The 24,356-nt window shown below is 46.3% G+C and overlaps 1 protein-coding gene across 2 annotated transcripts in view; it reads right to left on the reverse strand.

The window, feature by feature from the left end:
* PADI4 (peptidyl arginine deiminase 4) overlaps positions 1-23,064 on the reverse strand; it is a 55,773-nt gene extending 32,709 nt beyond the window's left edge. Inside the window, exons 1-2 of one of the 2 annotated variants that reach the window (XM_054435989.1) lie at positions 22,947-23,064; positions 331-511 (exon numbers count right to left, since the gene is read on the reverse strand). In XM_054435989.1, the coding sequence (XP_054291964.1) occupies positions 331-511; positions 22,947-23,038 (273 nt within the window). In that variant the 5' untranslated portion in view covers positions 23,039-23,064. The remainder of the gene's footprint in view (positions 1-330; positions 512-22,946) is intronic. The other variant, XM_054435996.1, reaches the window with a different exon arrangement.
* Between the last annotated feature and the right edge of the window lie 1,292 nt (positions 23,065-24,356).

A 24,356-nucleotide genomic window follows, 5' to 3' on the forward strand; every position in this document is an offset into this window, starting at 1 on the left:
CCATTCATAGGCTGTAAGCCCCGTGAGGGCTGCACCCTCAGCTGTGTTATTCATTTCTGGATTCCCAGTGCCTGGCAGTGTCTGGCATGTGTTAAGTACTGACTAAAGATTTGCTAAATAGAGTTTAATCTAAACCCTGACCTCCATGAACCCCTGGTAGCCGTATATTATTGTCCCCAAGGACACTATGGCTGGAAGAAGCCATCACGAGCTCTTCCACAGGGCAAGAGGCTCTGCCAGGTTGGTGCTGTGGATCATGACAGGACAGAGTGTGAGTGGTTGCCCTGCTGAAGTCCATCCACACTGCCACCCCACAGCTATGACACTCACCTTCTGGTCTCCTGTGCTACTACTGGCCGCTTTCATCGTCAGCGTCACCTCTACCCCAGGGTCCAGGGGCCATGTGGAGGAACCTGTGGAATTCTTCTTGGCTGGAGGGCTGTGGGCAATATCCACGACCACCCCTGGGGAGGCATTGATGCTGAAGGACGTGCAGTCCTCAGGGGCAGAGCTGTGGACAAGACACATGGGAAGGCAGAGGATGCAGTGAGGAGAGGCTGGGCCGGCCATGGCTCTCACAGCATTTCTCCTTGTGATGGTTAATATTAGGGGTCAGCTTGTTTGGACTGAAAGATGCAAAGTACTGTTTCTGGGTGTATCTGTGAGGGTGTTGCCAGAGGAGGTTGGCATTTGAGTCAGTGGACTGGGAGAGGTAGACCCACCCTCAGTGTAGGTGGGCACTGTCCAGTCGGCTGCCAGCAAGGCTATAACCAAAACAGGTGGAAGAGGTGGGATCTCCTTGCTTGCTGGGGCTTCTGGCTGCCTTCTTTCTCCCATGCTGGATGCTTCCTCCCACTCTTCCTGCCCTTAGACACTAGACTCCAGGTTCATTGGCCTTTTGACTCCGGGACTTGCTCCAGTGGCTTGCTAGGGGCTCTCGGGCCTTTGGCCACAGACTGAAGGCTGCATTGTCGGCTTCCTTGGTTTGAGGCTTTCAAATTCAGACTGAGTCACTGCCAGCTTCTCTCTTCCCCAGCTTGCAGATCGTGGGACTTTGCCTTGTAATCGAGTGAGCCAGTTCTCCCTAATAAACTCTCTCTCTCTCACACACACACCCTATTATTCTGTCCCTCTGTAGAACCTTGACTAATACACTCCTTTTCCCAACAAGTGTAAAAACCAGAGAGCAGCCAGTGCTTACTCTGACCGTGGGGAGTAAGTACTGTAAGGTTGTCAGGAGGGAATGAGAGCGACGGGAATGAGAGTGACAGAAAGTGAATCCCCTGACCTGAAGGGTTTGCATTTGAGCTAGAAAACTAGCAGAGGGATGTGCACACTAAAGGCTCCCACATACCCAGATGTAGGCATGGAGGGGTGTGTGCACCCAGAGGTTTCCACCATGCCACTGTGCACACGCAGGATTGTGCACGTACAAAGCATCATAGACTTCTGCTTCTGGAATTGTGGCAGACCAGGTACTCTGAAAATATACTTTTTAAAGCATTGCTGAGCTCATGAGAAATAAGGTAAATCTCCCAGGATTAGCCTTCTCCACATGCACACAAACATACACGCACATGCACATACACAGTGGTCAAAGTGAAGAACATCAAAGACAAAGAGAGGATCTTAAAGGCATTCAGAAAGGAAAGTCAGATTATCTAGGAGGAATAACAATTCGATTGGAAGCAGACTTGTCAACAACAGTGACATCCAAAAAAACAGTTGTGTCATCTCTTTATAGTGTTTTGGGAAAATAGTTGACCCTTGAACAGCACAGGTTTGAACTGTGTGAGTCCACTTCTACTCTGATTTCCTCCTTCTTCTGCCACCCCTGAGACAGCAAGACCAACCCGTCTTCCTCCTCAGCCTACTCAACATGAAGACGAGGCTGAAGACCCTTATGATGATCCACTTCTACTTAATGACCAGTAAATATATTTTCTCCTCCTTATGAGTTTCTTTTCTTTAGCTTACTTTGTTGTAAGACCACAGTATATAATACATGTAACATACAAAGTATCTGTTAATCAACTGTTTATGTTACTGGTAAGCCTCCTGTCAACAGTAGTCTATTAGTAGTTAAGTTGTGGAGAGTCAAAGTTATACACAGATTTTCAACTACCTTGGGGGTCAGCAGTCCTATCCGCAATGTTATTCAAGGGTCAGTTTTAACTGTTAACCTAGAATTGTGCACTCGTCCAAAAAATATCTTAATAAAGCTATTTTTGGATGAACAAAAACTGATATTTTAAAATCAGACTTTCACCAAGGCAATTTCTGAAGGCATAGTTTAGGATGGAGGTATCTGATGTCATAAGAATGGTCTGAAGTGCAACAAAGAATGGTGAACAAATAAAATGGTAAATATTTTGGTAAATCTAAACCAACATTGTATACAAAAAAGTCATAAAAACTGTGGGATAAAAAAGGCAGAATATAATTTGGCAGGAGGATGAGAGAGTTGAAGTATTTTGAGGTCCTTGATTAAAAGGGGAGTTAAGATATTGTTTAACTCTAGATTTTTGTCTTTTATTTATTTTTTTTAGGGACAGGGTCTCCCTTTGTCACCCAGGGTAGAGGACAGTGACGTGATCACAGCTCACTGCAGCCTTGATGTCCTATGCTCAAGTGATCCTCATGTCTCAGCCTCCCAAGTAGCAGGGACTACAGGTGTATGCTACCACACCCAGCTAATTTTTAAAGTTTTTTGTAGAGACAGAGTCTCGCTATGTTACCCAGGCTGGTCTCAAACTCCTGGCCTCAAGCGATCCTTCTGCCTTGGTCTTCTAAAGTGCTGGGATTACAGGCATGAGCCACTGTGCCTGGCCTAAACTTTTATGCGCCTGGCCTATACTTTTAAAGGTATTTGGCCGAGAATGGTGGCTCATGCCTATAATCCCAGTGCTTTGGGAGGCCAAGGCAGGAGGATTGTTTGCACCCAGGAGTTTGAGACCAGCCTGGGCAACATGGGGAGATCCTGTCTCTACAAAAAATAAAACAATTAGCTTGGTATGGTGGCTTGTGCCTGTAGTCATGGATACTCAAAATGCTGAGGAAGGAGGATCACTTGAGTCCAGGAGGTCAAGGATGCAGTGAGCCAAGATTCTGCACTCCACAACATCTGCACTCCATCCTGGGCAACAGAGTGAGAACCTGTCTTTAAGAAATAAAATAAATAAAGATATTCACCAAAATAATAGAAATAGCATTTATAAATTTCTACACATGGGAAAAATGCAATAATAAGAAAATGAATAGGAGAACTGCCTTCCAAAAAAGCAAGGAAAGAGAAAAGGCCACATAGGGAGAAATTGGACAAATAAAAATAAAAGATTGGTGAGAACAAATCCAAATATGTAAATAATCGCTTGTAATCCCAGCACTTTGGGAGGCTGAGGCGAGAGGATCACTTGAGGTTAGGAGTTTGAGACCAGCCTGGCCAACGTGGCAAAACTCAGTCTCTACTAAAAAAAAAAAAAATGCAAGAATTAGCTGGGCATGGTGGTACGTGCCTGTAATCTCAGCCACTTGGGAGACTGAGGCAGGAGAATTGCTTGAACCCGAGAGGCAGAGGTTGCAGTAAGCTGAGATCACACCACTGTACTCCAGCCTGGGTGACAAAGTGAGACTCCATCTCAAAAAAAAAAAAACGTAAATAATCAAAATAAATATAACAGGATTAGTATTGCCAGTTAAGAGAGAGTTTTCATTAAACAAACAAAATTTGGTAATATACTGTTTACAAGAAACACATCTAAAATATAAACATCCAGAAAAGTTGAAAATTTTTTAAAAAGGAAAAAAGATACATTAAGCAAATGCTAACCCAAAGAGAGCTGGGATGGATATATTAATATTGAAAGAATAAATTATTAGACAAAACACACTGGTATCAATAGAGAGGATTACAACCTAATGATACACAGTTTAACTTACCTAGAAGTTATTCTAAACTTGTATGCATCTAATAACAGCCTTAACATATATAAAGCAAGGCTGGGCATGGTGGCTCATGCCTGTAATACCCACACGTTCGGAGGCCGAGGTGGGTAGATCGCCTGAGCCTAGGAGTTCAAGACCAGCCTGAGCAATATGGTAAAACCCCATCTCTACAAAAAATACAAAATAATTAGCCAGGCATTGTGGCATGCACCTGTAGTCCTAGCTACTCAGGAGGCGGAGATGGGAGGATCACTTGAGCCCGGGAGGCAGAGGTTGCAGTGACCCAATATTGCACCACTATACCAGCCTGGGTGACAGGGTGAGAGGGTGAGACTGTGTCTCAAAAAAAAAAAAAGCATATAAGGCAAACATTAATAGAAATACAGTCATAGGGAAAAGAAGTTGACAAAACCACCATCAGAGTTGAAGATTTCAACTCTTCTTTCTCAATTAACAATAGATTAAGCAGATAAAAATTTAGTAATGATACAGATTTTGCTAACATAATTAACAAACTTGATTTAGTGGATATATATAGAATTGTGTATCCCACAACTAGCAAATATACATTTTCCCAAGCAAAGCACACATGGGTCATGGGTCATCTAAAAAAGTGACTATGTAATTGGCCATAAAGCAAGTCAACAACAGTGTGACAAACATTAAAGGAGAGGTAGTATATGGGTAGCAGAGTCTCTGATCATAATGTAACTAAGTTAGAAGTCACTAGTATAAAGTATGTTTTTAAAAGCCCCATACATTTGGAAATTTAAAACCAGACATCTCAATTACTCACAAGTCAAAGGACAATTAATAATGGAAATTAAGTAATAATACTTAGGACTGAGCAATAACTAAAAAACTATTTTCAAAACTTTTGGGGAGATGTAAAAGTGATACTTTATGCCTTAAATGTTTATATTTTTAAAAAAGAAAGTAAAAGCTGAAAATTAATAGAAAAAGAAAATGTAATGTAAAATCCCAAAATAAAATAAAGTTGGAAGAAATCTGTGAAATAATAAAACAAATCAATAAAGCCAAAAGTTGGTTCTTAGAATAGACCAATAAAACTGACAAATCTCTGGCAACAATGATCAAGAGAAAAAATATTAGGAAAGCAAAAGAAACATTACTGAAGATAAAGCAGATTTTTTTTTCTGTAGATAGTTGATAAAAGGTTAACAAAAGACCCACAGAGAACGTCCTGTTTAACAGGGAAAATGTGAAAACCTTCCCTTTAAAGTCAGAAACATGGGGCTGGGCACAGTGGCTCATGCCTGTAATCCTAGAACTTTGGGAAGCTGAGGTGGGCAGATCCCATGAGGTCAGGAGTTGGAGACCAGCCTGGCCAACATGGCGAAACCCTGTCTCTACTAAAAATACAAAAATTAACTGGGTAGTGCACGTCTGTAATCTCAGCTACTGGGGAGGCTGAGGCATGAGAATTGTTTGAACCTGGGAGGCAGAGGTTGCAGTGAGCCAAGATTGTGCCATTGCACTCCAGCCTGGGTAACAGAGTGAGACTCTGTTTAAAAAAAAACAAAAACAAAAACATCAGGAACGTGGTAAGGATACCCACCCTCACATCTTTTTGACATTGTGTGGATGATTCTAACCACTGCAGCAAGAGGTAAAAAGACATAAAGTAAAAGATATAAAGAGTGAAAAGTAAGAAAAAAAACTGCCAATATTGACAGAAAATACAGTTGTCTGCAAACTCCAAAAGAGTGAATTAAACTTTTTTAAAAATTAAAAATAAATAAAAAGACAAAAGTTTAATAAGGTGACTAATAAAGAGGAAAAAATAAATTACATTTCTATACATCAGCAATAAATAGGAAACAAATATTTTTCTTTTTTTTCTAGCAAACCATTTCTTCAAGAAGAAAACAATTTTTTAAAAACAGATATAATTTACAAAAGGAAAAAATACTGCAAAGTACCTAAGATAAATCTAGCAAAACGTGTAAGATTTTTACGAAGAAAATATTCAAACCTTATTGAAAGCCATTAGAGAAGATCCAAAGAAATAGAAATACTATGTATATGGTTAGGAAGGCTTATTGCCATAAAGGTATGAATTCTCTCCAGTGGATTTATATATTCGATGGAATTTTAGGGTTTCTCATGGAACTTGACAAGTTGATTTTTAAATCTACATGAGAAATCCAGGAACTAAGTTGGTCAAGGTACTTGTAAAGGAAAGTAGTAAAAGGTGAGGCACTTTCTCAACCAGGTGTAAGACTTCGTATAAAGCCATGGAACTTAAGATGGGGTTTTAATGGCTCAGGCCAAGACAAAGGAAGGATAAAACTTAAAGGAGATACAACTTGATCTATGACAGAAATAGGCTTGCAGATGGCTGGAGGTAGTAGAGACTATATCATAAATGTTGCTGGAGCAATTGCTCATTCATATAGAAAATACTAAATTGGAAAAATAATTAAATTGATCCCAGCCTCACACCACACACAAAAATCAGCTGGAGGGAGATAAAGACTTAAATGTGAAAGTCAGAACTTTGAATCTCTAAAAGAGGATGCAGGATAACATATTTATGCTTTCTCTGAAACAAGACACAAAACCAGTAAACATGAAGGAAAAGATCAAACAACTCAACTAGATGTAAATAAATAGGCCAGGTGTGGTAGCTCACGCCTGTAATCCCAGTGCTTTGGGAGGCCAAAGTGGGAAGATCACTTGAGCCAGGAGTTCAAGACCAGCTGGGGCAACATAGTGAGACCCTGTCTCTATTTTTTAAAAAATTAAAATCAATTTAAAAATTAAAAAAGAAAATAAATTTTGTTAATCAAAAGACAATATAAAGTAAAAAGGCCAGCAAAATCTAAGGAGAATATATTCACAACATAAAACCAACAAAGGCTTAGCATGCAGACTATTTAAAGAACTTAGGCAAATCAACATGAAAACATGAAGAGGCACTTCACCTTACTAACAAGTAAGAGAATGAAAAGGTCACCACCATAAAGAAATAGGGTTTTATACCCACTCAACTGGTGAAAAATAACACTATAGATGATACGATTCAACAAAACTCTAACACACTGCTTACTGGAGTGTGAAATTAACCATTTTGCCAAAAAAAAAAAAAAAAAACCAACTTGGTGTTATTAGCCAACCCCAAACCCAGTAATTCGACTTCTAGGCAGACATTCTGGAGAATCTCTTTCGTGTGTTCACTAGGAGACATGTTCAAGAAAGTTCAGAGCAGCCCTTTCTGTAATGTGAACAATGAAACATGGTCTAAATACCCACAAAAGAGTAGCTAATAAATTATAGTGGATTCACAGTGGAGACTCCCTAGAGAGGCAGAACTCCTTCTACGTAAGGTCACAGAAACACTTAAGATCACATGTGTTTTTTGTTTGTTTTTTTTTTTGTTGTTGTTGTTGTTTGTTTGTTTGTTTTTTGAGGTGAGGTCTCACTCTGTTGCCCGGGCTGGAGTGTAGTGGTGTGATCTCAGCTCACTGCAATGTCTGCCTCCTGGGCTTAAGCTAACCTCTCATCTCAGCCTCCCAAGTAGCCAGGACTACAGGCGTGCACAATCACACCCAGCTAATTTTTGTATTTTTGTAGAGATGGGGTTTTGCCATGTCATGCAGGCTAGTCTTGAACCCCTAGACTCAAGTGATCCGCCGCCTTGGCCTCCCAAAGTGCTGGGATTACAGGCATGAGTCACAGTACCTGGCCTAGGATTACATTTTCTATTTTTATCTTTGTATTGAATATTTGTCTCTATATTAAGAGTTATATGTATTCATTATAAAAAATTAGGAAAATACAGGAAAAGTATATGGTGGACAGACTTCTAAGATGGTCCGCAATAATTCCCATCTTGCTGTTCATGCCTTCGTGTAATTCTCTCCCCTTGAGTATGGGCTGGACCTACTGACTTCCTTCTAAACAGCGGAAAATGGTAAAAGTGCTGGAATATCACTTCTGTCATAAGGTTACAATAGAATTCTCTCTCTCTCTGTCTCTCTCTCTGCCTGTCTCTTGCCTTCTTGGCTTGCTCACCTTGATGAAGCAAGCTGCCATTTTGTGAGCTATGGAGAGGCCAACATGGCAGGAAACTGAGGGAGGCTTCCAGCCAACAGCCAAGGAGGAACTGAGGTTCCAACACCCTGCAAGGCCCTGAATCCTACCAACAGCCATATGAGTGGGCTTGGAAGTGGCACCTTCCCTGGTGGAGCCTTAGCATGACTATGGCTCTACCAATACCTTGATTATGAGAAACCTTGGAGCAGAGAACTCAGCTAAACCATACTGGATTGCTGACCTATAGAAATTATGATATAATAAATGTCATCATTTTGAGCCACTAAATTTTGGGACAATTTGTTACACAGTGTAGATAGCTAATACAGTATACCAGAAGAAAGAAGGAGTGGGAGGGGGAGAAGGGGAGAAAGAGAGAAAAAGAGAAAGAAGAAGGAAAGAAAGGAAGGGAGAGAGGGAGGAAGAAGACATAAATTGCCTAGAAGAAAATGAATCTTACCACTTAGAGACTGTGAAAGGACAGTCTTGGGAACCCAAACTCACTAAGCCAAAGGGAAGAGTCCTGGGAACGGGGTCCCTCAAACCTGTCTCTCATGGTTCATAAATAAAATAACTATAAAGATAAAAAGCTACATACTTCCCTCACAATTGGCCCACAAGGAAATTCCTTGTGGGCCCCAAAGATCTTTACCCTAAAACAGTTCTGTTGAATTTCTCCCAGGCAATGTACATTTATAGCTTATCTATTTTTTTTTTTTTCGAGATGGAGTCTCACTCTGTCGCCCAGGCTGGAGTGCAGTGGCACAATCTCAGCTCACTGCAACCTCCGCCTCCCAGGTTCGAGCAATTCTCCTGTCTCAGCCTCCCAAGTAGCTGGGACTACAGGTGCATGCCACCACGCCTGGCTAATTTTTTGTATTTTTAGTAGAGATAGGGTTTCACCATATTGATCAGGCTGGTCTCAAACTCCTGACCTCAGGTGATCCACCTGCCTTGGCCTCCCAAAGTGTTGGGATTACAGGTGTGAGACACCACGCCCAGCTGATAGCTTATCTTTACAGGTACAGGACAAAGGACAGAGCTTATCTTTACAGGTACAGGACAAAGGACAGAACTCAAAGTCATCCCTCTGCTCTCCTGAGTCAAATGCATATCTAATTGCTTCCTCTCCACTATGTTTATGTTATCTTATGTAAAAATGCAGATTCACTGAGCTAGATGAATGCATAAGTGACTATTCCTCTACCTTGCCTCACACAAAAATTGTGTTTTCAGTGAAAGGCTGATCAAAGACTCAAAAGGATGCAACTGTTTGTCTCTTATCCACCCACACATTAAAAAAATTTCTTCCTCTTCTTCCATTATCCACCCTTTCTCCTTTATATATCCAAGGCCTCAAAATCATCTTTAGAGAAGGGCATGGACCTGCCTCCCAGACACGTGTCCTTAACTTCGGCAAATAAACCTCCTAAAATGATTGAGACTCGTCTTGGTCATTTTCGTTGATTTGCAAGACAATCACTAACATTCTGATGTTGATCCTTCAGGAGACGGAATTTGACATAGCCTTTGAAGAACCTAAGAAGTCTGAAGTAGACAGAAAAGGAGATTTCATTCCATCTCCGGCCCACCCTGGCTTGGGCTCTCATTCTACCCTCAGGAAGTCAATTTCACATTCTTAAATGACAGCAATTACTCACAGGCAATTTACTCTGCTCCAGGCACTGTTCACATTCCCACACATTAACTAATTCGGTTCTCACCACCAGCCTGTAAGGCGGGTACCGTTCATTTTACAGATGAGGAAACTGAGGCACGGAGAGGTGAAGTCACTTTTCCAAACTCAGAGTTAGGTATATTGGATCTCTGCTTCATAAAGAGAGTGAGGGTGGGCCCTGGCCTGGCCACAGTGGTCCCCCGTGCTGCTCTCCCTGTGCTATGGTCAGACTGAATGGCCCACAGTTCCCTGCACCTGCCCCCCACTTTCTCATCTCCCGGGCTTTGCTTCTCACCTGCCTCTCATCTGGAGGGCTCTCCCTTCCCACATCCTTCTTGCAGAATCCAATCCAGCCCTGAAGGCCCATCTCAGTGGGTTCTCTGCCATTGAATCCTCCCTTTATCACTCCAACCAAAAGGGATTTCTTCCTCAAAATGAGATCAGCCCTCTGTGGTAGGCAGGACAATGGTCTCCCAAAGATGACCACATCCTAGTCCCCCAAACCTGTGAATATGTTACCTTACACAGAAAAGGAAACTTGCAAATGTGATTAAGTTAACGATCTTGAGATGGGGAGATTATCCTAGACTAGCCAGATGGGCCCAGTGTAACCACTAGTGTCAAGAGGCATTTGAACCAGAGCAACTCCAACTTGAATAGGGGTTGCGTAAAATAAGGCTGAGATTTGCTGGGCTGCGTTCCCAGTAACTTAGGCATTCTAAGTCACAGGATGAGATAGGAGGTCGGCACAACATACAGGTCATAAAGACCTTGCTGATAAAACAGGTGAGAGTAAAGAAGCCAGCCAAACCCCACCAAAACCGAGATGATGATGATAGTGACCTCCGGTTGTCCTCACTGCTCATTATACACTAATTATAATACATTAGCATGCTAAAAGACACTCCCACCAGTGTCATGACAGTTTACAGATGCTATGGCAACGCTTGGAAGTTACCTATATGGTCTAAAAAGTGGAGGAACCCTCAGTTCAGGGAATTGCCCACCCTTTACCCTGAAAACTCATGAATAATCCACCCTTTGTTTAGCATATAATCAAGAAATAACCATAAAAATGGGCAACCAGCAGCCTTTGGGACTGCTCTGTCTATGGAGTAGCCATTCTTTTATTCCTTTGCGTTCTTAATAAACTTGCTTTCACTTTATGGATTCACCTTGAATTCTTTCTTGGGCAAAATTCAAGAACCCTCTCTTGGGGTGTGGATTGGGACCACTTTCCAGTAATACAAAGGAGTCAGGGAAACTGTGGTGATGGCAGCAGAGATCAGAGTGATGCTATTGCTGGAAGGGGCCACAAGCCAAGGAATGCGGGTGCCTCTAAAAGCTGCAAGGAATGGGTTCGCCCCTGGAGCTTCCAGAAGGAATGCAGCCCTGCTGACACCTTGATTTTAGCCAAGTAAGATTCATTTTTTGGACTTCTGATCTTGCGAATGGGAAGGTAATAAATTTGTGCTGTCTGAAGTCACTTACGTTTGTGGTGATTTGCTACAGCAGCAATGTGTTATACTAAGTTTACCCCACAGCTGCCTCCTTAGGTATTTTAAGTTCGGCTGGAAGGTTTCTTTGTACATAGTAAACTATAACCTAACTGGAGGTGTAAACAGCCCGTGACCTACTTTTATACCAAGCACTGTTTTGGCTGATCTCAGGCAGCCAACTGTTCAAACCATGTTCAAATGAGGCAGATGCCGAGCTGTAGTCAATCCAGCTGTTTCTGAGCCTCGCTTCTGTGTTCTGTGGGTCACTTTCGTTTTTCTGTCCATAAATATTGTTTAACCATGTGGCAGCTCCTGAGTCTTTCTGAACCTATTCTGGTTTGGGTAGAGGGGGCTGCCTGATTCACTAATGGTTCTTTGCTCCACTAAGCTGTTAAATTTAATTTGTCTTGTGTTTCTTTTAACGAATAGGAAACTAATACACCCTCTGTCTTTGAATGTCTCTGTCTTTCTTTTTTTAAGAGATGGGATCTCATTCTCTCACCCAGGCTAGAGTGCAGTAGCACAATCACAGTGCACTGCAACTCAACCTCCCAGGCTGAAGTAGCCTCGTACTCAAGTAGCTGGGACCACAGGTACATGCCATCACCCCTGGCTAATTTTTAAAAAATTATTGTCTGTAGAGATGGAGTCTCCTTATCTCCAGGCTGGTCTTGAACCCCTGGGCCCAATGGATCCTCCCATCTTGGCCTTCCAAAGTGCTGGGATTACAGACATGAGCCACCACGCCATGCCTCTGTTTGTCTCTCTCTCGATCCTAGGTAAAACCCTGTACTCTTGAGTGATATGATGGCTGAGGTCTGGAAAAGTGGCAGGCAATCAAAAAAACACTTGAACCAAAATCAGCATCTTCATAAGAAAAAAGAAAAAGCCAGGGGCATGTGATAGTAGATTTTTTAAAAAGTTAGTATGCTGGCCAAGCACGATGGCTCATGCCTGTAATCCCAGCATTTTGGGAGGCTGAGGTGGGAGGACTGCTTTCGACCAGCCTGGGCAAAATAGCAAGACCCTGTCTCCACAAAAAGAAAAAAAAAGGCTGGGTGCAGTGGCTCCCGCCTGTAATCCCAACACTTTGGGAGGCTGAGGTGGGTGGGTCACGAGGTCAGGAGATCGAGATCATCTTGGCTAACACAGTGAAACCCCATCTCTACTAAAAATACAGAAAAATTAGCCAGGCGTTGTGGCGGGTGCCTACAGTCCCAGCTACTCGGGAGGCTTAGACAAGAGAATGGCATGAACCCGGGAGGCGGAGTTTGCAGTGAGCCAAGATCGCGCCACTGTACTCCAGCCTGGGCGATAGAGCGAGACTCCATCTCAAAAAAAAAAAAAAAGAAAAAAAAAGAAAAAAAATCAGCATGCCAATTTTCGCCTTGTGTGCATATGAACGGCAAAAGGTGAAAATATAAAAATGTTTATTCAGAGCTCAAAGTCACGGGAAGTCTGATCAAGACATTAAGACACACTCAGCAGTCAGGTTATTCTCCCCGCCTCCGTTTGGGAGTTTGACATTTAGAATTTCTGTCATCCTCAGTGACTTTCGGTCTTGGCACCTTCTCCCGTCCTGACACTGTTGCCTGAGTTGGTGTTCACATGCCTACAGCAGATGACAAGCTAGTCACCTTTCTCTGTGTGGCCATTAACCTTTGTTTTCACAATCATCCTATGAGTGAGCCATTGTTATTCTTTTACAGATGAGAAAACAGGTTCAGAGAGGCAAAGTGACGTGTCTGGGTGCTGGCTGATAATGGCAGGTCTGGGTCCTCTTGCAGCCCAGCCTGGTGCCATTCCTGCCACATCACGACTACCTCTTTCTCTGCATTGGTGCCACCCTGCTGTGCCCAGCATCCAGCACTTCCTAAAGACTAATGCTTCCCAAAGTGTGGTCTTCAGAACAGCAGCATCTGCCTCACTGGGGAATTTGTTAAAAATGCAGATTCTTGGGCTCCGCTCAGACCTACTGAGTTGGAAAGTCTAGGAGTGGGGCCCAGAAGTGTGTGTTTTTTGTTTGTTTTGGTTTTTCTGAGAGGAGGTCTTGCTGGAGTGCAGAGGCACAATCATAGCTCACGGCAGACTTGAACTCCTGGGCTCAAGCAAGCCTCCTGCCTCAGCCTCCTGAGTAGCTGGGACTACAGGCACACACTACCACATCCAGCTAATTAAAAAAAAAAAATTATAGAGATTAGAGCCTCAATATGTTGCCTAGGCTGGTCTCGAACTCCTGACCTCAAGTGATCCTCCTGCCTTGGCCTCCCAAAGTGGCTGGGATTACAGGCATAAGCCACAGTGCCCGGCGGCAATCTGTGTTTTAACACACTCTCAAGATGCTTTTGATACACACTCAAGTGTGAGAACCACTGCCAAAGAAGATGCTAATATGAGTTTGTTGAATTACTCAGATTTTTGAGTGGAATCTGAGGGAACCATGCCATGATGCACAGGACAGAATAAATAAAGCATTATGATGGCCAGGCACGGTGGCTCACGCCTGTAATCTCAGCACTTTGGGAGGCCGAGGAGGGTGGATCACCTGAGGTCAGGAGTTCGAGACCAGCCTGGCCAACATGATGAAACTCCGTCTCTACTAAAAATACAAAAAAATAAGCCAGGTGTGGTGGTGGGTGTCTGTAATCCCAGCTACTCAGGAGGCTGAGGCAGGAGAATTGCTTGAACCTGGGAGGTGGAGATTGCAGTGAGCCAAGATCTCACCATTGCACTCCAGCCTAGGCGACAAGAGCGAGACTCCGTCAGCATTATGTCTGTGGCATGCATTGTTATTGCTATTTTCTTATGCAGAGAAGCCATACACACAGCCAGACATGCTGGCTCATGCCTGTAACCCTAGCACTTTGGGAAGCTGAGGCAGGTGGATTGCTTGAGTCCAGAAGTTTGAGACCAGCCTGGGCAACATGACTAAACCCCATCTCTACAGGCATCTCCATGACAACTCTGCGATGTAGGTACTATTGGAGTTCCCCTTCTACAAATGAAGAAACTGAGGCTGGAGAGAATGCATACACTGGTATCTATTGAGAGCTACTGTGAGCCTGGCGTTCTCCACACACTGTCTCATCAGCTGAACATTCACGGCAGCACTATGAGGTCTTGCTACTGTGAGGCAGGCATCCCTCTTCCCATTTTACAGGTGAGCACACTGAGGCTCCACCCCAGTCATGCAGTCCCACAGCTTCTGCTGAATGCCCGGCTGAAATGCAGCTACAGATAGAAGCTGGGTGCGGGGCAGGGGAGACGGGTGGGGGGGTTGTTATTGGGCAGGGGTGTTATTTTATTTATTTAAATTAATTAATTAATTTATTTATTTATTTTGAGACAGAGTCTTGCTCTGTCGCCCAGGCTGGAGTGCAGTGGTGCGATCTTGGCTCACTGCAAGCTCCACCTCCCAGGTTCATGCCATTCTCCTGCCTCAGCCTCCCAAGTAGCTGGGACTACAGGCGCCCGCCACCAGGCCTGGCTAATTTTTTTGTATTTTTAGTAGAGACAGGGTTTCACTGTGTTAGCCAGGATGGTCTCGATCTCCTGACCTCGTGATCCGCCCGCCTCAGCCTCCCAAAGTGCTAGGATTACAGGCGTGAGCCACCGCGCCTGGCTATTTATTTATTTTTGAGACAGAGTCTTGCTCTATCACCCAGGCTGGAGTGCAGTGGTGTGATCTCGGCTCACAGCAACCTCCACCTCACAGGTTCAAATGATTCTCCTGCCTCAGCCTCCTTAGTAGCTGAGACTACAGACGTGTACCACCATGCCCAGCTAATTTTTGTATTTTTAGTAGAGATGGGGTTTCGCCATGTTGACTAGGCTGGTCTCAAACTTCTGGCCTCATGTGATCAGCCCACCTTGGCCTCCCAAAGTGTTGGGATTATAGGTGTGAGCCACTGCATCCAGCCAGGAGTGTTATTGACATAAATGGGAAGATGGGGGTGGCAGCTTCCTCATCAGGAGGAGGAAAAGGCAGGGAGCCAGGATGGTTTTGTTTTCGCTGGGCCATCTGGGTGGAGGCACCCCTGTGGATAGGGGCCGAGAGAGGAGGGGTCAGGGCAGAGCTGTGGGTCATTAGGGAGGCAGCCAGGTTCAAGTGACAGGTGTAGCCCTGGGGGCTGTGAGGTCACCGTGGGTGGGGACTGGGGGTTGAGAGAGCAGCCACTGAATGGGAACCCAGTGTAGGATCCCAGAATTTTCTCCAAAAATGGAAAGGAAGAATTCCTCTTTCCCAGGGCTACAAGGGAAGGTATGAGAAAAGGGTATGGGTCAAAGCAGGCACCGATTTTTAGAAAGTTTTCTTTTACTTGCTCCTCCCCTCCTCTCTCTCCTGTTGAACTCACACTGCAGTCTTTGACCAAAGGAGCCAGTCGGGGGGGTCGTTCCTGAAGGGCCATGGAAGCAAAACCCATGTCCCAGTGGCCTGGGATGTAGGGGCTCCTGCGCTGTAAGGGATGGTAGTGGCTGATGTCAGGATGGTGGAATGTTTTTGAGTATGTTCTCTTTCTCTCCATCTCCCTCTCAATTTTTCTCTCTTTCCCTTTTATCCTCCACCTGCTCTTGTTGCAAAAAGATTTCATGATAACTGAGTGCCAAGTATGTCCCACACATTATAGGGGATGCAAAGAGGAATGATGCCCTTTCAGCACTCAACTTTCTTTCATTCACTCAACAAACACTTAAATAGCACCTCCTGTGTGACAGGCATAGTTTCCCTTAAAACACACACTCATTCCTTCATTTGTTCATTCAATCAGTCAATCACCACACACTCACTCACCCCTCACTGTGTACCAGAACTTGTGCTGAGGACAAAGGTGAATGGGACAAGGTGGAAAATCTGGGGTTCCCTTGTGGACTCCCCCCAGTCCTCCTTGACAAGGACGTCATTCTACATCTGCTAAACTCAAGCCGTGGCTGTCCCTGCCTGTCCCCTCAGCTCAGGTGGTGGCTTACCCACCTGCTCCCAGCCTGGTTCCCATGCTGACGGGGGTGGGGGGCAGGATGGCTGGGTTGTCATCACCCCGGGTGGCACTGACCTGGGCCTCGGGGAGATTGCCAGCGTCAGTGTGAACGGAACATACGAATTCCCAACACATCACATACCACAGCAGGCCAGTCTGTCTACACCAGCCAGCCAGGGCACAGCATGTGCTTGTGGTTTTGCACTCAGCCATCACCAGCTGGTTGGAGCAGTTTGGGATCAGATACTCTCCTGCAGACCAGCTGGGGTGGAGTGGTTCAGCTGCCCATGGGAAACCTCTCCCAGGCCAGGCCAGGAGCAGCAGGCAGCCTCAAGGGAGTGAGAGAGGCAATGACCTTGAGCTGCTTCTGACAGGCTCTGTGACCTTGGCCTAGCCACTGACCTTTCCTGGTCTCAGCTTCCTTCTCCGTAAAATGGGAATCACGTCTACATGCTTCCTGGGTGGTTGCAAGGTTTGGAGGGCCCGGCATGTGGTAACTGCTCAGTATGGGATGGCTACTAATAATAACAATAAATGAAGCAGCAGACAGCTCAGCCCAGGGGGCAGTTCCCGGCCAGGAGATGCCCCAGTGGCTCTGGTGCCTTCTGCTCAGGTGCCTCCATTTATGATACACCTATCTGGCCGAACCAAAACTTAACCAAAGCTCTTGTTTCTCTGCCAAAGCCTGGAGGCTCATTCTCTTGGTTCTGTGTGCCGTTGTTTTCCTTCATTCTCTCAAAGCCTCAGTGATAAGCCAGGCCTTCCAACTGCCTGCGCACTGTGGTCAGAGGATGGGGACAGGAGAGAGACACGCCATGTGTCTGGTCCACCAAGAAAATGAATAAGGGGCTCAAAAGACAATGGAGGCTGAGGGGCGCACAGCAGGTGGGCTGAGGGGCGCACAGCAGGTGGACCGAGGGGCTAGGTCCACCTCAGCCCCCTCTGTCCCATGTGGCTTCCTCAAGAGGGGAAGGGAGAAGGGCACAAATGGGTGGGTCTGGCACCTTTATAGCCACTCTCTCTGCTAGATGGGGAAACTGAGGCTCAGAGAGGTAAGGGCCAGCTGGGAACTGGGCCACTGGGATTCGACCCTAAGATGTGTGTGCTTCCTCTGGCTGTGTTCCAGATGTTCTCAGCTCTAAACAAGGAACTTTCATAAACATCTGGGGGTTCACACCAGGTGTGTGCATGCCCTCAAGCATGTGACCCATGTGTGTTATCATAAGACCATCCAGAGCTGAATCTTCTTGTAACTTCCAATACCCTCCATACAGCCAGCACTGGGAGCTTGAGCCCCAGACAGTGACATCATTCCTCCAACCCCAGCATCTGCCATCTCCTGACCAACCACCCCCATGAGGGTGGCACTCAGTGTCTGCCACTCTCACACACGGAGGCTCATGCAGTCCTCGCTGCTGTCAAAGGAAAATAAATCTCAGGACCCCAAACTCATTAAGCCAAAGGGAAAGTCAAGCTAGGAACTGGGTCATGCAAATCTGCCTCCCATTTTCTTTCTTTCCTTCTTTCCTTCTTTCTTTTCTTCCTTCCTTCCTTTTTTTTTGACAAGGTCTTGCTGTGTCACACAGGCTGGAGTACAGTGGCATTATCTCGGCTGACTGCAGCCTCCGCCTCCCAGGTTCAAGCAATTCTCATGCCTCAGTCTCCCGAGTAGCTGGGATTACAGGCACACACCACCACGCCTGGCTAAGTTTTTGTATTTTTAGTAGAGATGGAGTTTCACCATGCTGGCCAGGCTGGTCTCAAACTCCTGACCTCAAGTGATCCACCCGCTTCAGCCTCCCAAAGTGCTGAGATTACAGGCATGAGCTACCATGCCTGGTCCCATTGTTTCTTTCTTTTTTTTTTTTTTTGAGGCAGAGTCTTGCTCTGTCGCCTGGGCTGGAGGGCAGTGGTGCCATCTCTGCTCACTGCAACCTCCGCCTCCTGGGTTCAAGCGATTCTCCTGCCTTACCCTCCCGAGTAGCTGAGACTACAGGCGCATGCCACCATGCCCAGCTAATTTTTGTATTTTTAGTAGAGACTGAGTTTCACCATGTTGGCCAGGATGGTCTCGATCCCTTGACCTCATGATCTGCCCGCCTCAACCTCCCAAAGTGCTGGGATTACAGGCATGAGCCACCGCGCCCAGCCCCATTTTGTGTCTAAATAAGATGGCTACAAAGATTAAAAAAAAAAAAAAAAAAAAAAGCTACATATCTCCCTCACAATTTGCCGACAAGGAAAATTCCTTGTGAGCCCTAAGATCTTTCCCCTGAACCAGTTCTGTTGAATTTCACCCTGACAATGTAAGTTAATAGCTTATCTTCACAGGCATGGAACAAAGGACAGAAATCAAAGTTATCCCTCTGCTCACCTGCAACAAATGCCATGTCTGATTTCTTCCATTGCTCTATGTTTATCATATGTGACAATATAGATTCACTGAGCTCAAGGCACTAGTGACTATTCCTCTCCCCACCTCACACAGAAAATGTATTCAGTGAAAGCTGACCAAAGACTCAAAAGAATGCAACCACTTACCTCTTATCTACCCATCTTTTTTTTCTTTCTTCCTCTTTCTCCCAATACCCACTTTTTTTTTTTTTTTTTTTTTTTTTAGGCGGAGTTTCACTCTTGTTGCCCAGGTTGGAGTGCGATGGCGCAATCTCGGCTCACTGCAACCTCCGCCTCCCGGGTTCAAGTGATTCTCTTGCCTCAGCTTCCTGAGTAGCTGTGATTACAGGTGTCTGCCACCACGCCCGGCTAATTTTTGTATTTTTAGTAGAGATGGAGTTTCACCATGTTGTCCAGGCTGGTCTCAAACTCCTGACCTCAGGTGATCCACCCTCTTTGGCCTCCTAAAGTGCTGGGATTACAGGTGTGAGCCACTGCACCCAGCCCAATACCCACTCTTTTCCCTTTAAATATTGAAGTCCCCAGACCCATTTAGGAAAAAGCACGGACTACAGATTTTTCCTGTTTCTGTATTCTTTTCCTGGGCACGTCCTTAACCTTGGAAATAAACCTCTGAAAATGATTGACACTCACCTTAGTCATTTTCTTTGATTTGCATTGGAAAGGGGACCCCTCTGCCAGACACTTGGTGTGCATTATATAATTCAATCTTCGCCATAACCCAGCAAGGGGTGTTAATTTTCCCATTTTACAGATGGGTAAACCAAGGCTCAGAGATACAAACAGACTTGTCCAGGCTCCCCACTGTCATGCCAACTGGTCTATTCAGAAGGAGACCCGGCCGGGCGCGGTGGCTCACGCCTGTAATCCCAGCACTTTGGGAGGCCGAGGCGGCTGGATCATGAGGTCAGGAGATCGAGACCGTCCTGGCTAACACGGTGAAACCCCATCTCTACTGAAAATACAAAAAAATTAGCTGGGCATGGTGGCAGGCGCCTGTAGTCCCAGCTACTCGGGAGGCTGAGGCAGGAGAATTGCGTGAACCCGGGAGGTGGAGCTTGCAGTGAGCCAAGATCGTACCACTGCACTCCTGCCTGGGCTGGACAGAGCAAGACTCCGTCTAAAAAAAAGGAGACCCTGGGAGGAAGAAAAGGATCATAGATGGCAGCTTCTGAATGCGCACTGCCCTTTGCAGTTGGCACCTCCTAGACCCCGACCCCTTCTAGGCCTTTACCAAATCCTTTGGAAGTTGAATGAGCTCTGCCCACAGGGAGCAGTGCCCAGGGGGGTCCACTCCACAGCATTTGGAGGCAGGCTGTGCTGCGAAGCAGGGTGGGTTTCGGGTCAGACAGTCCTGGCTTTGCCACCTTTAACTTTTTTTTTTTTTTTTTTGAGACAGAGTCTCACTCTGTTGCCCTTGCTGGAGTGCAGTGGTGCAATCTTGCCTCACTGCAACCTCCACCTCCCAGGTTCAAGCGACTCTTGTGCCTCAGTCTCCTGAGTAGTTGGGATTACAGGCATGTGCCACTACTCCCATCTAATTTTTTTTTTTTTTTTGAGATGGAGTCTCACTATGTCGCCCAGGCTGGAGTTTAGTGGCACAATCTCGGTTCACTGCAGCATCTGCCTCCTGGGTTCAAGCGATTCTCCTGCCTCAGCCTCCCAAATAGCTGGGAGTATAGCTGCGCGCTACCACGCCTGGCTAATTTTTGTATTTTTAGTAGAGATGGCATTTCACCATGTTGGCCAGGATGGTCTCAATCTCCTGACCTTGTGATCCGCCCGCCTCGGCCTCCCAAAGTGCTGGGATTACAGGTGTGAGCCATTGCGCCTGGTCTAATTTTTTTGTATTTTTAGTAGAGATGGGGTTTCCCCATGTTGGCCAGGCTGGTCTCGAAAATTCTGACCTCTAGTGATTTGCCCGTCTTGGCCTCTCAAAGTGCTGGGATTACAGGCATAAGCCACCGTGCCCAGCTTGCCACCTTTAATTTATGTGACCCTCGGTTAGGTGTTTTTGCCTCTTTTTTTGAGACAGAGTCTTACTCTGTCGCCCAGGCTGGAGTGTAGTAGCCCAAACTTGGCTCACTGCAACCTCTGCCTCCAAGGTTCCTGACTTTGGAGACAGAGACAATGGCTTGAGCAAAGTTATGGAGGTATGCATATGAGGGGCGGAGGTGAGGGGGGAGTGGCCCTCCTACCTGTGTGGTTCAGGAAGAGGCTGATGGCTGCTCAGCAGATGGGAGGGAGGCGCTATCTGGGGCTATGTTAAGAACAGATAAGAAGTGACAGGAAGGTCTGGAACAGAGACCCATGGGGAGAAAGGAGGGTCCTAGAGTCAGGCTGCCTGGGTTGAGTCCTGGCTCCCCTACTTACTAGCTGTGTGGCTTGAGGTGGGTTACTTAACTTCTTGGAGCCTCCGTTTCCTCTTCTGTAAAATGGGAATAACAACATTACCTGCCTCCCAACCTCCCAAGGCCGTTGAATGAGTTGAATGTAGGAAGTGTCATGTAAATATTAGCCATTGTTATGTGAGATGTTCAGGGGATAGAGTGACAGGGCTCAATGTGTGGCTGAAGGAGGAGAAAAGAAGGATTTAGAGGCCCCTGTGAGCTCCGGAGTCCCCATCCTTTCTGGGAGAAATGGGCAGTGCCTTCCTCTCTGCCCAACCCTGACCAGCTGTCCACCCACCTCTCTAGGGCCAGAGGAAGCACTTGTGATCCTGATCACTACTCCTGGACGCTGGGTAGAGGGCTAGCCTGGGCATGCTGGGAGAGGCCCTGAGCTAGCTCCAGCCGCTGTCATTTCCTCCACACCCATTCTCAGAGGAGTTGGGGGTGCCTCAAATGATGTCAGGTGATTTTCTTTTTCCCTTTCTCCCCAACTTCTTGGTCTCCTGCCTCCACCATGTGGCCCTGGGAGACCATCCCGACACTTCCTGCTGTTCTCTGGCTGCTGGGGCTCAGGCAGTAAGTGACACTTTCAAAGAAATGTCCCCGACACTCCTATGGGCACCATTCTAGGGCCACTGATGCCCAGCCTGGGATGGGGAAGCCAGGGGCCACCACTCCTATTCCTGACAACAGCAATTGTTGCAGGATAATTTAGGAATCAGAGAGACCGAGGAGTTGAGGAGGATTTACTATTTAGATGCACTGGCTCGGTTGGGTTAATATTTAAAAAGACTGAGCTCTGAACAAAGAGTTAAGTCATCTTTTAAGCATTTCATGGGGCGGGGGGAGATCTGTGCAGGGGGAAGCATATTGTAGAGGCAAGAAACAAAGACGGTTATTTAATTGAGACATGCATTATATTATTTTTTTACTTTTTAAGGAAAAAAATTTTTACAGCTTGAGTTTATCTGTCTAGTGACCTTGCAGCTGCACAGCTGGAGAAACAGGGTCTTTACAATGCCTGGAAAAAGAGGAGCAATAAGGCTCACTAGCCACAAAAAAAACAGGCAGTTAATTTTCAAGGGGCTCCAGCTCTTTTTTTTTTTTTCCCGGGAAAATTGTTTTTTTTTTAACATAGAACTGAGTTTTTGCTTACACATTTTAAAATTTATTTTAATTCCTCTTCTACAATAACAACAATGACCCTGCACACTCCCTGAGAGCATTCCTCAACTCTCTTGTTTAACCCAGACCCTGCCACAGGGCATGGCACACAGCATTGGTTAAATGAGTGAATAAAAACTACCAGGGATGGGCCCACCACTGTGCTAAGTACTCAACCAACATCTGCACATTTTTTCACATTGAATTCCTGTAACCAGCCCATGATGTGAGTATTATCCCCGTTTCACAGAGGAGGAAACTGAGGCTCAGTTGCCCAAGGCCTCCTTGCTAGCCAGCAGCAGGTCCAGGCTTCCTACCTCAGTCTCTGCCACACCAGAGAGCCCCATTTCACCATCCCCACCCATGCTATTACGCACCCACTGAGGGAGGCTTAGCTAAGAGATGTGGGGTAACAAACTGTGCTGTGAACCAGGAGGCCCAGGGGCTAACCTTACTTCCAGGGCACACTTGCTGTGTGACCTTGAGCAAGTCACAGACTCTCTGTAAGCTTCTGTTGCCTCGATGAAGACAGGGAGACGGATGGCCTGGTTTGCCCCATAATAATTTATGTGTGGTGTGGTCCTGGGGAATTTGCACTTGTACATGGCAAAGAACCCACAGCCATGAGACTGGCACTTCCCAGGGCTGCTGGGGTCTTCTCTCTCCAGCTGGCAGTGCCTGCAGCTTCTCACTCCCCTGGCAGTGCCTGCAGAAGCTGGAGCCTGGAGCCTGGGCCAAACACATGCTCCTGTGTCAGTAGAACTGGCTCATCCAGCATCTCCTGACCTGCCTCCAAAACCCCAGAAGGTCCCCCTCATACCTGCAGACGTCAAGCTGAGTCAAGGTGCCCAGCACACACACGGCATGGGTGGGCTGCTCTGGGGCCACACGGATCAACGTTCCCTGGGCCATTGTCGGGCTAGCTCGTCCCTCTGGCTGTAGGAAGCCCCTGGGCTGGTTCCTTTATATCGCCCAGCAGAGGCCATGAGTCAGCACCTGTGGTCTGTGGCCCAGAGGCTCAACCCTTCCCCACTCAGGTCAGGGGTGTGGGCTCTCAAAATCTCCTCTGCCCTGGGGCTGCCCCTCGGACCTCTAGGTGGGTGTCAATGCTGGTACCAGTGGCAGGGTAGCTCTGTCAGTTTCCTGGGAAGGATGGATGGCTCAGAAAGCCTGGGGTGGAGAGTGGAGTTGAGGGGTTGGGTCCCAGTCCTCATGCCCACAGCCCCATCCCTGCCTAGAGGCCCTGAACACCTTGATCTATCCAATCTCACCTATGTCAAACAGGCATATCAGAGAGGAGAAGGTGGGAAAAGCAGGGAGATTTTAGGTAAGCAGTCACAGGCCAGGCTACATGTTCAAAGACCAACCAGGTTTGGGACAAGTCTCTCCACCTGGGCCACCCACATGACAGCTCACATTCTGTACGTCAGGCACGTTTTCCTGCACTTCACATAGAATAGCTCATTACGACAAACCTGTGAACTAGATAATACCATTATCCCCTTATTTCACCCTCACAGCAGCCCTCTGAGGTTGGTGCCATTATTATACCCATTTTACAGAGGAGAAAACGGAGGTGCAGAGTGCTTCCACAGCTCGAGAGTGGTAGGGCCAGAATTGGAACCAAAGGTGTCCAGTTCCAGAGTGTGAGATTCATTAGCTGCCTGTCTATATGACACATGCTTTCCAGACTGTATCTCAGCTACATCTCACTACAATACAAGGTATATATGGGCTTATTACTACAACCCATTTTACAGAAGGAAAACTGATGCTCAGAGAGTAAAAGGGACTAGCTCTTGCCCAAGGTGCCAGAGCTAGCTTGTGGCAGAGCTGGGAGGAGAAGATGAGCTTTCTTGCGTGGAAGTTGATGTTCTCTGCATGCTCCAGGATACCTGCCTCTTGCCAGGGCCTCTGGGTGTCAGACCAGACAGTGCAGGTGTGGACCACGCCTGCCAGGGGGACGCCCATGCGGCCTCAGAGCTGTGGTTGCATCTGGGCTGTTGGTGTCAGGCTCTGCCTTTAATGAGGCAATTGGGGGGTGGCAGATGGGTCCCAACAAGGAGCACTCAGAGGGCGCATGCATGGGGGTCTGGCGTGAACATAGAGCGTTCGGTGGGTTGGATATCTTGTGTTTGTTTTTGTTTGCTTGCGTTGGCTTTGAAGCAAAGAATTTGCCTCATTAATTCAGAGCCAGGCTGTGGGATCAAGCAGGCTTTAGTTCAAATCC

The sequence above is a fragment of the Pongo pygmaeus genome, chromosome 1 (assembly GCF_028885625.2).
Source record: "Pongo pygmaeus isolate AG05252 chromosome 1, NHGRI_mPonPyg2-v2.0_pri, whole genome shotgun sequence".
Lineage (NCBI taxonomy): Eukaryota > Metazoa > Chordata > Mammalia > Primates > Hominidae > Pongo > Pongo pygmaeus.